Genomic DNA, 15,297 nt, shown 5'->3' on the forward strand with positions numbered 1-15,297 from the left:
CCACATTGAGTTTCTATTCCTATTTGTGTCGTCTTTTGCCTGATTGTGGCAACAGTTTGTATGTGTGAGTTAATGGGGTTCAGGACTATTAGATGATGTGTTTTAATGTAAGAGACTGTGAAATAATGCCTTAAATCATCCCTACCCTCTGCCTGCATCTCATTTCTTAGAATAGGCTCACCATCTGGTCTCAGGCAGATCCTTTAAATAGGAATGAGCCCCATTTCTCCACCTGCGGAGTAGAATGAGAGCAGCAGCAGCCACAGCTTGGGTCTTCCTTACGTATTGATGCAGCACAGTCTTCAAAGGACATGAAACCTACACAGAGGATATTATTATCACAGAGAGGGGGGGGACACACAAGAACACACATGGTGCAGTGAGACGTAGCAGTGTGTGGCAGTTTCCTCTTCAGGGTTTAAAATAGGGTTTTATTTTCCCGGTTGCCATTTAACACACATAGTGCTGCGTACCGGTACGCCGAACCGGTACTGGACTTGTAAAACGTTTCGGTTCAAGTCCGGTTAAAACCGGAACGTCGGGAACCGGTACTTGGACTTGGACTCGCAAAAAAACTAGCACTTATACGTATATTCTCCTTTTTGTTCTAAACAATCTAAAACCTCCCCTTATAAAAGTTAACATCATTTAATTACACAAAAGATGCGGTGGTGTACAAATGAAATTGCAAAAGGAGGCGCTCTCTTCATCTCCCGTCAGCCCAGGTCAGCAGGTAGAAGAGATCAATTCTTGGCTTGCGTCGTCGGGGGGCGGGTCCAATGCAATTCCTGCCTTTTTATGTTGCTAAATTACATCATTCTGGTGTCTGTGGTTATTTAAACATTCCCTGATAAATGTTATTCAGCATCAATAAATGAGTGCTAATCCCAGTGTGCTCAGAGTACAACATCACATGTCATTTCACCTTCGATTCACGGTTTGAAAACGTAGCATTTCGCCACATGCTAATGCTAACCGGAAGTGAAGCATTTTCAGAATACAAGTATTAAAGGTGGGGTAGGTAAGTTTGAGAAACCGGCTCGAGATACACATTTTGCTATATTCCATGGGATGCTCTTAACATCCCGATAGCAATGAATATCTTAAATGCTTTGACAAAAAATCCATACAAAAATGTCATCTGTGGAAGCCGTAGTACTGTAAAAAGTACGACCAATCATTTTAGCCGGCCCGGCTAAAATAACTGGATGGCCTACCTGCCTGTCAGCCTTCCATCTGTGCACAAATGTATCTCGTGCCCTCATTGGTCATGTGTTTGTGTGTGTTGGAGGAGGGGCTCTGTAAGGAAGTGGCAGATGTGTTCCGGCTGTGTATTTTCAAATTCTAGCGCACTTGAGCTGGTTTCTCCGAAATTACCTACCCCACCTTTAAGTTAATAGTGTGAACTTCAGGTTTTTTCAGAATAAAACTGATTTAAATTAAATAGTGTATTTAATTCAAATTACGCCATATCAACATTGATTTTTTCTAACGGTATGTATGTACATCACTATGTATGTACTGTATAATGTACACATGTAGAGTTGTAGAAAAGACATGGTGTACAGACAGTACAGTACACTCTGACTGTACAGTCACTACAGTGTATACTGTACAGTAGGTGTGTAACAGTGTAATGCGTATAGTCTACTCTACACTCTACCTTTCAGCAACGTTCAGTCAGCTCAGGAACTATTTGGTTACTTTAGTTTGGTAAATGAAATACATGTTTGAACTTTGTAGTAGTTCACTGTAGTTGCTGTCATAAGTCATTTGTAGACTAAGTGGCAAAACGTTTTTTTTTTTTACATTTGTACTTTGTAGAGAAATGTAGACACAAGTTGGAAGGGAGCACAATAAACCTGATGAGTTTGAATTTGAGTTGATTATGAGTTAATTTTCAATTGATAATTAGCTCACAATATGTTCACTTTAGTTACTCACACAACTTGACACAAGACATGGGTTCAGGTCCGGAACCTGAACCTCTGGACTTGAGTGCGGACCTGAACCTGAATGTGAGTCCAGGTACGCAGCACTAATCACACATAATGAAAAGTTCTTCAGTCTGGTGCATACTTATATTATTTGAAAAATAATGGCCATGCACATACTACCGCACATAAATAATGTGTTAACGGAGGTTAGTTTAGTATGTGTGCATGTTGTCATAAAATACTTAGCTGATGCAGTGTCATACGCATTTTATTGCAGAATTGTGTCCATGATAAGGCTTAGCAGATAAATACATTATGATATTTTGTATTCAGTGACCGTCTTCCTAATAAACCTGCATTTGGTGTATACAAGGCAGTGAAAACAAGCGCTCCCTTGTCCACTCTCCTAATGTGTTCATATAAGTTGTGCATGTTATTAATGAGTTGCTAAGAAGAACACTTGATTGATACAAAGTGAAATGTGTTGTGACAGCAGGTAGCGCATTACCGCATATTGATGAGGTGTTATGTTTTCCTCACACCTCTGAGTGAGCTGAAGCTTTTGATTGGATGTTTCATTAGCCGGTGTTTGGGTTAATGAATTATGTAGGCCAGCTGATGACCAAGCAAATATGATTGACGTAGTGATATTGATTTCAAATTGTGAAGGCAGGGTTTCCCACACATAGACTATACTTGGGCCCAAGTATATATATATCTTTTTTTATAAAAAAAATGTATATAATTTTTTTTTAATTTGTCCGTGACCACGACGCCATCTGCGATCGATTGTGGACAATGATCCCTCGCTTCCTTGCTCTGATCTCGCCTCCTTCTGGCCTGTTAAGTGGCCTGCCTCACACAGGGTGACTGGCTGTCCACATGATGTGGCCTCCCGACATGGCCACTGTCATACAGATCATAAATCAAAGCCCTTGATTGGTCTCTGTGTGTCATTCAAGCTCGGGATAACCTCAGCTCAGGTGAGGTAAAGGACTCTCTGAGTGTTTAGATAGTTCACTTAGTCTAAGTTCTCAGTGGGTCTCAAACGGTTTGGTCACCATTTATGTAAACACATATTTTTATTTGAGAGGGTAGTGATTGGTCTAATGGATAGTGAGGTTGGCTGAACATCGGAAGGCTGTGAGTTCAAATCCCGCCAGGAACACCACCACTAGTGTGCCCTTGAGTAAGGCATTTAGCCCTTAGTTACTCCGGGGAGAATGTCCCTGTAATCGGTCATTATAAGTTGCTTTGGATAAAAGCCTCAGCTAAATGAAATGTAATGTGATTAGTAAAATATGCATTAATAAATAAATAAAAAGTTAACTAGGTGAAAAAAGGTAAGATACACTTTTAAAACTTGTTGAGAGAAAACTAGTCTTTGCTGCTGCCTCAAAGAGGAGCAGGGGGGAGAGGAGGGAGACAGGAGAGGCTGATTCAGGAGCACAGACACACTCACAACTATAAATGAACCAAAAATAAATTAATAAACAAGTTTCAGTGTTTTTTTCATATTGAAAATGGTATGTTATTGGTTATTGCCATGATTTTATGATTATTGAAATGTATACAGTTCTGTTTAATATAGGTGTTTCCATAGATCTAGTCTCTTTCTTTTCCCCTCAAAATGCACCAGATTGATGCATTTAACTCCAAAATAAAAAATTAAATCTTACCGGGGAGCATGCCCCTGGACCCCCCTAGATGATTTGAGATCGACCCCCACTAAAAATCACATGGATAGGTTCCTAAACACATTTTTTTTTCTCCGCGCACCCCCCTTCGCCCGCTGCCACCACCCGCCCAAGTATATTTCAGATCTGTGGGAAACACTGGAAGGGTGGCACCTCCCTCTCTCATCATGAATTCAATGTTGTTTTTTAACCAATACGTCACAATAATACAGAGTATTTTCTGCATGTTTAATTGTCCTGTGTTTTTGTGTGTCTCCATTTCTTCCTGGTTGAGCTGATTTGAGATCTGCTGTGAAGGCCAGTTTGCCACGGGCAGCAGTCACAAGGGGAGAGAAAGAGAGGGAAGAAATGCAGAGACAGAGAATCCCTTCTCTTCTCCCATCCCGCTCTCCCGCTCTCCCACACTGTAAACACAGAGGCTCTCGCTGCAGATGGTGGCTCCACAGCGCCACTGCAGTGGGATGGTGGAGGAGGGAACTGCAGAGCTCTGTTTACACAGTGATGCTCCTCCAGGGCACTGCTGCTGTCAGAGGGGATCTGAGCAGAGGGTCTCTGATCTGTGACTCAACAGTCTGCAGGTTTCAGGCTTCTACTCAGACTCCCATCTTGGTTTTAAGTTTGTCGATTATATCATTTCCTCAGTTCTCTAAACCCTATGTGTAGTCTTAACGCATATCATAAACAAATCAATATCATTTATTATAGGAAATATTTCTCACCACCTCTTACATTCAGCTTATATTAATATTGTTCTTAAGACAAGAGCATTTTCTTTAACGAGACAATCACTTATTTCGTTTTTGTATTATTCTTCTTATCACTGTGTGTGCTTGTTTTAAAGAGGCCCTATTGTGTTTTTTGGGGTGTCCCCTTTCCTGTAGTGTGTTGTGCATATAAATGGTCTGCAAAGTGTAAACTCCCAAATCACTCGCCCCCTGCCTGAAACGCCTCCAATGGACTCCTTTGTTTACTTCTATAACATAGTGACACCACTGTGTACCACTCCGGCTTATATTGGGCTCTGGTTTCAGACAGAGGGTGAAAAGAGGTGCTTCTTTTGTAAGAGAAAAAAAGCACCTCTTACTGGGATTATCTTTAGTAAGAGACAAATAAAGAGCTTTTTGGAAATGAAAGCATGGACACATGTCACAGTGGAGGCAACACATGCATATATTTTGTATACGAACCTGAAACACACCAAACAACAAGATCTAAAAACCCTCCATCTGTGTCCCAAGTCGTAGAATGAAAAGGCATGTTGGCAGTTTGCACTGCATGCTGCTGCACTCACTACCGTGCACCCTGCAGCTGTGGCTGTAAATCAATGAGCCTCAACGTTGCATGTCAGTGTAGTGTGTATGCAGTTGCTTTAAATCACAGGAGACAGTTGTACATGTATTGGTTGATTTATGCCTGTAATAAGCTTCAGGCACTGTACTGCCGTGCATTGATCTTGCCTAGCCAGTTATCTGAAACCTCTTTTAGCTAGACGCATACATAGAGATGGGCGGTCTGTCAGGGAGAATGTGAGCTTGCACCTTGTTTCGTCTCCTTAGGATATCTTTTCTGGTTTTTGCCACATAGTGATATCATACTATACGGTTTAGATCAAGTTATTGTGGTAAATACAGTCTCTCTCAGCATCGGCTGTATCGTGGTATTATTGTCATTTTTAGTGGCGAGTACCTGCGTCCGGAACACATTTATAGACAGTTGATTTGACTTTGTGCGGAGGTATTTTCATGGGTGGCTGCCATAAACACAGTTCCTAAACGTAGGCATGTCTTTAAAGTGTGCAGTGTTCGTAGTACGACACCGGACTGTGTTTAATAAAAGGTCTAATATAAAGCACAGTTTGTCTGCGATGCCTGTGTTTCATTTCAACATCAACAAATGTAGCCAATTAGCACTTAGCTTCTTTTTCAGTGGTGTTTCTTAATTTGTTTACGTTAGTCCTGACCTGCAATCGTCCTCTGCAGTTGTTTGTATTCTTTTGTCTTCTTGCTGTTTCCATGAGAGAAACCCTTCTGGGTACTTTCCCTCTGTCATGGCAATGCCCCTTTTTGGGTGAAAACATTCACTGTCATTTGACTAGCAGTAAATACAAATTCCGAATTTTTCGTTGAACTGTGTATTTTTTATCTACCAGAAGTCCAATTTACGATAGCCAGGCAGGCTAACAATGACACAATGTCAATAGAGCTCCATTATAGCCGTCAATATACGCTTTCATTAAAATGAGTAGGGGATCGATGTCCTGACAGTCTGTCGGTGGACAGGAGCGTATACAGGGCTTTTCTTGGCTTGTAATGTTTTTATATTTTAATGAAGAATCTACATATAATACTTCAACTTTTGACACTGCAAATGTTTATTTTGAATTAAGCTCAATGTACAGACGTACACGTTGGCTATCATTTGCCTCCCTCTGGAGGCCTGAAGCTTTTTTCGGACAAAAAGTAAATCAATCTGGATTTTGATCTTTTTTGTTGTTTGATTTGCAAAACACGACGTAGCAGCTTTTAGGCATGACAACAATATTTTCCACTTGGTGCCAATTTTAGTTTTTCACTGGAAAAGGGGCGGGGCAGTTGACTGTGCCAGGCAGTGTCTTAGCTAGACACAGATAAGTGTCTGGGTCAGGGACATGTCCCCAAACAGCTCAGCCGGGCTCCGAGACTCTCTGTGGAGCTGATGGAACCGGCTCCAGCTCCTTGTTGTTGGAGCTCCAATAGATTACAGCGTCTACTATGATAGCATCACTGTTGAACAGGAACTGCTTGTTACCAGTTTGACAGTGACCCCCCCCCCCCCCCTCCCCCCTCCCCTGCCCTCATGGGTTAGACATTCTGCAAAGGCCAGAGATCACGAGGTCATGCTAAATGTTTTGCTTGGCCAGACCAAGAAAGTCCAACATCTTGGGAAGTGAAATGTAAACTAGTGCCCCGTACCCATGAGAGTGCTGCATCCACTTAAAGGCCATTCGATGCACAGAAAGTCTCCTGGTCCTTATTTGGGATCAGCTCTCTGGCTCTCAGTGAGGTTTCACCTCATGAAAACACAAACATGTCTTACACAAGGTTATACCACAGGAAGTGTCACCTTCCTGCTATTCGTTGAGTTGATGGATTGCGACCTCATTGGTTACTTATCTGATTTAAAACAATATCTGTAATTGATTGTCCAAAACAATTATCTTCTTGCTGACTTTTTTTTATATCTACACACCTTTCAGAAGAACAGCCTACCTAGAAAGTAAACCTTAACTACACATAACTGCAATCTTTTTTGCAATGAAATGACATTTGAATGATCTGTAAATATGAATATATGTTTTAATATGCGTCACTGTAGGTGCTGCTCTGATACAGACGCATTTGAGCTGTCCTATTGGCTGTCACATGTATGTGTTTTGTGCGCTGAGCAGAGTGTTACTGACCGACTGATCTCTCTCTGTTGCAGGCTGTGTGTGCGTGCTGACCTCATGGTGTAACAGGAGTAAAGATGAGCATTAGCAGTGATGAGGTCAACTTCCTGGTCTACAGATACCTACAGGAGTCAGGTACTTATCACAATCAGTCCCAAAATGTCATTACATGTTGCTGATTAATTATTAAACAGCTTTCATTAGTGCTTGGCTTTCTTACTAATCAGATGTTACATCCAATGTCATTCTGATTTCCATTATTTCTAAATGAAGTGTTGGCTTTGATACCGTGTCGCACATCATTTGAGATGATCGAAGGTGAAAGTCACCAAGCATTAGAGTGATGTGTTCTGCATCCGGTGGCATGATCATATTCGTTAAGAAGATGTTCCATATGAGATTACATCTATAAGTTTGCATTCTATTGACAGTCAAGCCTGCTAGCAACTGAATTAATAACACGAGTGCAACAGATAGCGCTGATCTCATCGCTAAAGACTGAAGGACATTAGCTAAAAGCTATAATGAAGCTACATGTAGCACATCATCTATGTTAGCGATCATATCTGTTCTGCCACAGCGGCCATCGCCTTTACGCAGTTACGCATCCCCGTGTTCTTCACTGGGTTTGTCCAAGAGTGCTCTGTGCTGGCTTGATGCTGTTTGCATGTACGGTGGCTCGGAGTGGTCAAACAACTCTTTTCAAGGCTTTTGATTAGAAAAACATCAAAAATCAAACCCATCCTAAAACTTGAATGAGTTATGAAAGTCCAAGAGTAGATATGTGTAGAACATTGCCTCACTGTCAGGTCCCATTTGTTTTTAAAGAACAATACGAACTTGCTTTGACCTATGGTAAACTATCTGGTCAACGTTTCACCAAAGTGATGAGAAGCAATTCTTGTCTTTAAAAAGTGTGTTGTGTAGCAAAAAACCCAACAAAACAGTAAAGATAATTCGCTGGGAACATGATTTTTTAATTTATATTTAAAGCCAAATAAATGTTTTTCTAGCAGTACTATTTCATGTATTTTATAACATTTGTTTCTGATATTGTATCTGTATCGTTCCCCTGCATGACTCCACACATGAGAGACACGCCTGTCTCTGTTTGATTCTTTCAGCAAGTTGCATGTTGGGTGTTTACACAACACCATGTGTGTTGAAGAGAGCACCACACACACACACACACACACACACTCACTCACTCACTCACACACACACACACACACACACACACACACACACACACACACACACCACACACACACACACACACACACACACACACACACACACACACACACACACACACACACACACACACACACACACACACACACACACACACACACACACACACACACACACACACACACACACACACACACTGTCTGTCTGCAGTGTGTGTACAGTAGTAGTAGTATCCACTACTAAATCAATCCTAAATGCATAGACTGTATTTACACTAAGAACTGTGCTAAAGGCTGTAATGCACACCTTTGTATTGTTGGTGGTGCTTTTCTGACAGAGAGGGAAACCTCGTGGTTAAAGAGTCTTTCAAATGTGTCGCTGGTCACTAATCAATGCCGGCTTCCTAACCGCTGTGACACTGACCTTTCACCCACTTTGTAACCCTGTATCGGTGCAGAGTACTCTCTCATGTGTGTCACTGAACCGTGTGAAACCTCACATCCCTCGCCTCATATCAAATACTTTTGGCACAGATGGCGAACATAAATCAAAAACATTCCGTCATGTTTACATTCTTGTTTAATCTTCTATTGAAACACAGAAGCGGTGCGTCAGATAATGACAGGCCTTTTGATCCTTTACATTTAACACAAAGATCCTGTTTGTCTATTGCACATATTTTAATTGACACATAAATAATGTACACGATTACTATGTGTTTTTATATGGACACAGGCTTCAGCTGTCATATGTAATGATACAGCAGACCCGATGAGAATGATTCACATTTACACGTCCCAAAAGGCTACAAGTTGGCCTATTCAGACCCTATAAAGCAGGGGTGTCAAACTCAAGGCCCGGGGGCCAAATCCAGCCCGTGACTTCATTTGATGTGGCCCCACAAGAGCTTGCAAAGAATATAATATGTTTGTTATACATACGGTTACATGGCGAAGTCCAGAAGCAGGTTGCCCATACACGGAGCACAATGCGTCTCACATGTGACTTGTTTTCTTCTAAATATGCCTTTTCTCAGAATGTCTTTTTAAATCATTTTGTGACATTCTCACTGAAGAGACTTGCAATTATTTGCCCCAGACTGCTTTCAGACCGAGTTAATTCTGAAGTTATTACCCTATCCGATTATAATCCAATATAATACATTATTTTATATATATTAAATATTTATGTATTTTTATATAGTCTTAAAGTTACAAACAGCCCTTTGAGTGCAACATAATGCGAATGTGGCCCGTGATGAATGTGAGTTTGACACCCCTGCTATAAAGTCATATGTTATGCTAATGTGTACTTCTACTGCATTTTGGAAGCAAATATTGCATGTTTTACTCCCTACATTGTATAGCAACAATAGTTACTAATGACTTTTGCAGGTTTATATTATTCATAACATAATACATCAACTGATACACTATACTGTACTGCTATGAATAGAAATGCCTTGCAGTATAAAAAGGGATTCATGTTATGCCATCTTTAAAACTGAGCAATTACAATTAGAGACACATTAACGCGTCACTATTTCCTTTTTATTTTCTGAAAATGACCACTGTGGATAGTGAGTCATTTGACATTTGGTACTTAAAGTATATTTTCTATACTTTTGTACTTTTACTTAATAAATATTTTGAATGCAGGACTTTTACTTTGAACAGAGTATTTTTAGACTACTTTGACTTAAGTATAGGATCTAGAACTTCTTACACCACCGTTTCATTAACACCGTAAAGTCTACGATGGGGAGTTATCTAGAAAAGAGACATGTGGGCGAGTATGAAGAGAGAAAACTGTTAGAAGCACTCGTGTGCAAGGATCAAGGTGGCAGTGGAGGAAACGTAAGATATGGTCCCTAAATAAATGATGAAGGAAATGCTATGTACTGTGTTGTACAGTATGAGATGAGATGCTGCTCTCCTCTCCAGGGTTCTCCCACTCAGCGTTCACCTTCGGGATAGAGAGTCACATCAGCCAGTCCAACATCAATGGAGCTCTGGTGCCCCCTGCTGCCCTGATCAGCATCATCCAGAAGGGCCTGCAGTACGTGGAGGCTGAAGTCAGCATCAACGAGGTGGGTCACAACAACAACAACAACACGGAAACACTCCTCTCTACTCTACACTCCTTATCCCCTTTTCATCTCCTCGTCTCCCATCCTTTCCCATTTCCTCTCCCTTCTCGTCTCCTCTTCTTCTCTCCTTATATGCTTTCCCTTTGTTGTCGTTTCTCTCCTTGTGTCCTCCCCCCTACAATCTCCTTACTTCTCTTCCTCTCCTTCTCTCTTTGCTCTTCCTACCTTGTCTCTTATACGGTCCCTTTCTCCTGTCCTCGTGTCTACTTTCCTTGCCCCTTCCCCTCTCCCCTCATTTATCTTCTCCTCCTCCTATCCATGTATCCTTCCCTCTATTCTCATCTTTTTCCTTCCTCCTTTTCTTGTCTCTTTTCTTCCTCTCACCGTATTACATGTTTGTCACCTTTTCTCTCTTTTCTCTCCTTAATTCCTTGTCTCCTCCTCTTTCCCCTCGGCTCTCTCCTCTTCTCCTCCCTAACTGTGTATTCCTCCTCTCTTTAGGATGGCACACTATTTGACGGGCGGCCCATAGAGTCTCTGTCTCTGATTGACGCGGTGATGCCGGACGTTGTTCAGACGCGGCAGCAGGCCTACAGAGATAAAATGGCGCAGCAGCAGGCGGCCGCTTCGGCCCCGACCTCGGCCACCGGAGGCAGCATCGCCGGCAACGCCAAAAACGGAGAGAATACTGCCAACGGGGAGGAGAACGGAGCCCATGCCTTAGCTAGTGAGTGATATGCTTCCACAGAGATCAGGGCTGTGGCGAGGGATGTGTTTCACCTTGGTCTGATGTGTGTACTGTACGGCCCTGCGTGTGCTCAGATAACCACGCAGACCTGATGGAGGTGGACGGAGACGTGGAGATCCCTCAGAACAAGGCCATGGTCTTGAGGGGCCACGAGTCAGAAGTCTTCATCTGTGCCTGGAACCCCGTCAGCGACCTGCTGGCTTCAGGGTGAGTCACCTCTTCTCTGACACTGCACGCTCACTCGGTTTGAGGCAACAACAGCTAGTTCCTCTCTCTGCCTTTCTTATGCAGCACAGGATGCTTCAAAGCCTCTTGAGTGTATCTGCTGTTAACTAACAAGGTTTCAGTGAATCCTGGTGCCCTAATATGATCATTTAGAGTTTAAACGCAGGCATCTAAATGTAGGACTCTGAACTGAAGGAGCTACTTTTACATCATTGGAAGTTTGCTAAAGTAGCGCATGCTAGTGGAACACTGTTGACTTTGAGAAACATCTGTTTGATTGTTCTGTAAATCATGTTAACAGATTTGTTATTGACATTGTGATGATGATTTTAGCCTGTGCCCAGCTTCAGTGTGATATTTCCATTTTTTTTTTTACTTTTTTTTATTGAGTCAGGCACAATGAGTTTACATTTATACAGTCAATATTTTTATTTATTTTTCCCCTTTCACTCCCTCCCGGGTCCTAGCTAGTAAAATAAATAACTAACTAAATAAATAAGATAGATACCTGTATAGTTAAAGTAATATAGAAGATAATATTAAAAGAAAATGTATAGATAGGGAATAAGAATAGTAACAGTAATACTTGTACCCATATACTCATATGTATACCCACATGTACACATGCACATACATACACGTACCTACCTACATACATACATGTATACAAAGACAGAACAATAAATAAAAATAAATAAATAAAAAAATGAATATAAAAAGAGACACAAGAAAGAAGAAAAAAAAGGAAAAAAAAAACATACATTCGTAGTTCCCCCTCTTTCTCCTTAATGTAGTGTCTTAAGTTCAGCTATGTAGGCTATCATAGAGCCCCAGACAGATTCAAATAGTTTTGAGGAGCCCCTCAGGTTATATGTAATCTTCTCCAAGTTCAGGTACAACATTAGATCTTTAAGCCATAGAGATGCTTTAGGTGGTATAGAAGATTTCCATTCTAGGATTATTCTTCTACGTGTTAAGATAGATGCAAAGGCTACTGTCCTTAGTTTTCCTCTTCAACATTCGGTGGCCAGGTATTACTCCAAAAATGGCAGTTTCTGCACATGGTGTCAATACCACGTCCAAGGCCTCAGTAAAATGCTTGTCCAGTATCCTTGTAGGCGAGGACAAGACCAAAAGATATGAGTCATGTTTGCTGGTGACATGTGGCATCTGTTACAGGTGTCCGTAACTTTGGATATATTTTGGAGAGTTTAGAGTTGGTGTAATAGATACGGTGGACAACTTTTAGTTGTATAAGATTGAGCCTGGCACAGGACGTACTATTGTTCACTCTCGCTAATGCGCCATCCCAGACCTCATCATCTATGGCTTGGACTAGTTCCTCTTCCCAGTGTTGTTTGATTTTACCAAGCGATGTTTCTGTGAGACGGGAGACGGAATTGTAAATTCTTGAAATCAGACCTTTTTCGATTGTTAATGTCCAGAATTGAGTCAATTATTGAGTCCGGAGGGATATTGGGGAAGGAAGGGTTGTTTAGTTTAACCCAGTTTAGGACCTGGAAGTAGCGAAATAGATGAGTGCTTGGAAGGCAACATTTGTCAGAGAGTTGGCTAAAGCTCCCGAAAACATTGTTAATGTAAAGGTCCCTTACTCTGATAAGACCTACTCTCTGCCACATAGAGAAGGCCCCATCAGTGTGAGGGGGGAGGAAGAGATGGTTGTTGCGAATGGGACTATGTATAGAGGATCCACAGAGTCCATGAGCCTTTCTGAACTGGGACCAAATGCTTAGGGTGGAAACAACAATCGGGTTATTGGAATATTGAGTTGGCCGGCTGGGTGATGTAGATGTAAGTGAGGTATTAGGACAGGATTTGGCTTCAAGCTCACACCAACTCAATGTTGGTTCCTTAGTCCATAGAATTACTTTGTGGATATTGGCTGCCCAATAGTAGTGTCTTATATTTGGAAGCGCTAATCCTCCTGTAGATCTATGCCTTTGTAAAAGCTCTTTCCTAATTCTAGGTGTCTTCCCTTGCCATAGAAAAGAGGAGATTAGTTTGTCTATTTTACGAAAAAGTGATTTTGGTAGGAAGACTGGCAGACATTGAAAGAGGTACAGAAAGCGAGGGAGAAAGTTCATTTTGATACAGTTTACCCTCCCAGCAATAGTTAAATGTAAATTATTCCACCTTTCCAAATCATATTTGAGCTTATCAATTAGTGGTGGGAAGTTATCTTATGATATTTACATTTTCAACATGGTTTATGCTGAATTGTGTGTGTGTGTGTGTGTGTGTGTGTGTGTGTGTCAGGTCTGGGGACTCGACGGCTCGTATCTGGAACCTGAGTGAGAACAGTACGAGCAGCTCCACTCAGCTGGTGCTGAGACACTGCATACGAGAGGGGGGGCAGGACGTCCCCAGCAACAAAGACGTCACCTCGCTAGACTGGAATGTAAGCACGCCGACACACACCATGTAACTCGCGGGTCACCATGCGGGGGTGCAGTTCCAATAATGGCAGAAGTGTTTTTTGTTGTTGTGCGATTTCATGTTGTCATGGTGCTTCAAATGCCTTTTTACTTATTTATTTATACTTATGTTAAACATTTGAACACGAAGGAGATATAAAGACAGACATGCATGAATGTGCTGCACGTACACGTACACTCCCAAAGGGACTCCCAGAGCTCCCTGTGCGTTACTGGTGAGGAGCTGTAGCAGCGGGAGGTCGTCAGAGAGGAATGTTCCTTCGGCTCAGCCAGTGGACTGTAAACCTGAGCCGAGGGCAGAGACCCATGCTTCCTGGAAAGGTCCAGCTGATGGAAAGCACAGACCTCTCATTGCATTCTTTCAGCCCGGACTCAGTGAGGCTGGTTCTGTAAAACACAGTTCAGCCAGCTGTATTCAAATAGCTCACACACACTCTTTCACTTCACACACTCTTTCACTTCTCTGTCTCTCTCTGCAGAGCGAAGGCACACTGCTGGCGACAGGCTCGTATGACGGCTTTGCCAGAATATGGACGAAGGACGGTGAGCTGACTTCCTTTAATCACCATAACATCCGGGGGATATGTTCTATCAAGAGTTAGTGTACGATGTGCACTGATGCACGACAGCCTGTGTGCTTCATGGCTCTGTTTACTGAGCAATGCTGCCACCTACAGGCAGGTCTGCATATTGCCACCAAGGTTCTGACGTGTAATTTAGACCATTAACCCTTGGGACACTTTTGCCTTTTCAGTTAGTTTGATCCCATGGATGTGTAAGTGCATATTGAAGACATTATGGTGAGGCTGATTTGTTTTGTTATGTTGTCAGTTCAAATAATAAGTCTATAATAAACTATGCAGCCAAACAACAGCAAACCAGTGCCCTCTGCCACCGGATACGCATTGTCAAAGCACCAGCAGTTTTCATAATGTCACTAACAATATGTATAATCACAACTCTCCGCCTCGTGCTCCTCGGCCTATGGGGGGGACTTCTGATGACACTAACTGTTTCCTCCCTCCTGTCTCGCTCCACAGGGAACCTGGCCAGCACACTGGGCCAGCACAAAGGTCCCATCTTCGCCCTAAAGTGGAATAAAAAAGGCAATTTTATCCTGAGTGCAGGAGTAGACAAGGTAAAGCAGGAAGTGTTCAGTAAATAATTAACCTGCAGCCTTATTGCTCATGAGTGTGCTGTGTAGTCCCTGTTAGCTCTAACTGAACATGTGCATGTGTCCTGCCAGACAACAATCATATGGGATGCCCACACAGGAGAAGCCAAACAACAGTTCCCCTTCCACTCAGGTACAGCAGCCTCACTTCCTGTCACTCACAATGTCCCCGCTGTGTTGGGCTCTCTCTCACGCGTGTCTCTAACTCGCCCTCACAGCTCCGGCACTCGACGTGGACTGGCAGAGCAACAACACGTTCGCCTCCTGCAGCACAGACATGTGCATCCACGTGTGCAAACTGGGACAGGACCGGCCCATCAAAACATTCCAGGGACACACAGTGAGTGCTT

At 42.4% G+C, this 15,297-nt stretch overlaps 1 protein-coding gene across 1 annotated transcript in view; it reads left to right on the top strand.

Moving 5' to 3' along the window:
• Positions 1–15,297, top strand: part of tbl1xr1a (TBL1X/Y related 1a) — a 55,790-nt gene that overhangs the window by 34,489 nt on the left and 6,004 nt on the right. The window contains exons 3-11 of the mRNA XM_034080553.2: positions 7,097–7,196; positions 10,199–10,344; positions 10,846–11,071; positions 11,167–11,299; positions 13,595–13,736; positions 14,253–14,316; positions 14,814–14,911; positions 15,020–15,080; positions 15,166–15,287. Of these exons, the coding sequence (XP_033936444.1) occupies positions 7,139–7,196; positions 10,199–10,344; positions 10,846–11,071; positions 11,167–11,299; positions 13,595–13,736; positions 14,253–14,316; positions 14,814–14,911; positions 15,020–15,080; positions 15,166–15,287 (1,050 nt within the window). The 5' untranslated portion in view covers positions 7,097–7,138. The remainder of the gene's footprint in view (positions 1–7,096; positions 7,197–10,198; positions 10,345–10,845; positions 11,072–11,166; positions 11,300–13,594; positions 13,737–14,252; positions 14,317–14,813; positions 14,912–15,019; positions 15,081–15,165; positions 15,288–15,297) is intronic.

This window comes from Pseudochaenichthys georgianus, chromosome 4 (genome assembly GCF_902827115.2).
Source record: "Pseudochaenichthys georgianus chromosome 4, fPseGeo1.2, whole genome shotgun sequence".
In the NCBI taxonomy this organism is placed as follows: Eukaryota; Metazoa; Chordata; class Actinopteri; order Perciformes; family Channichthyidae; genus Pseudochaenichthys; species Pseudochaenichthys georgianus.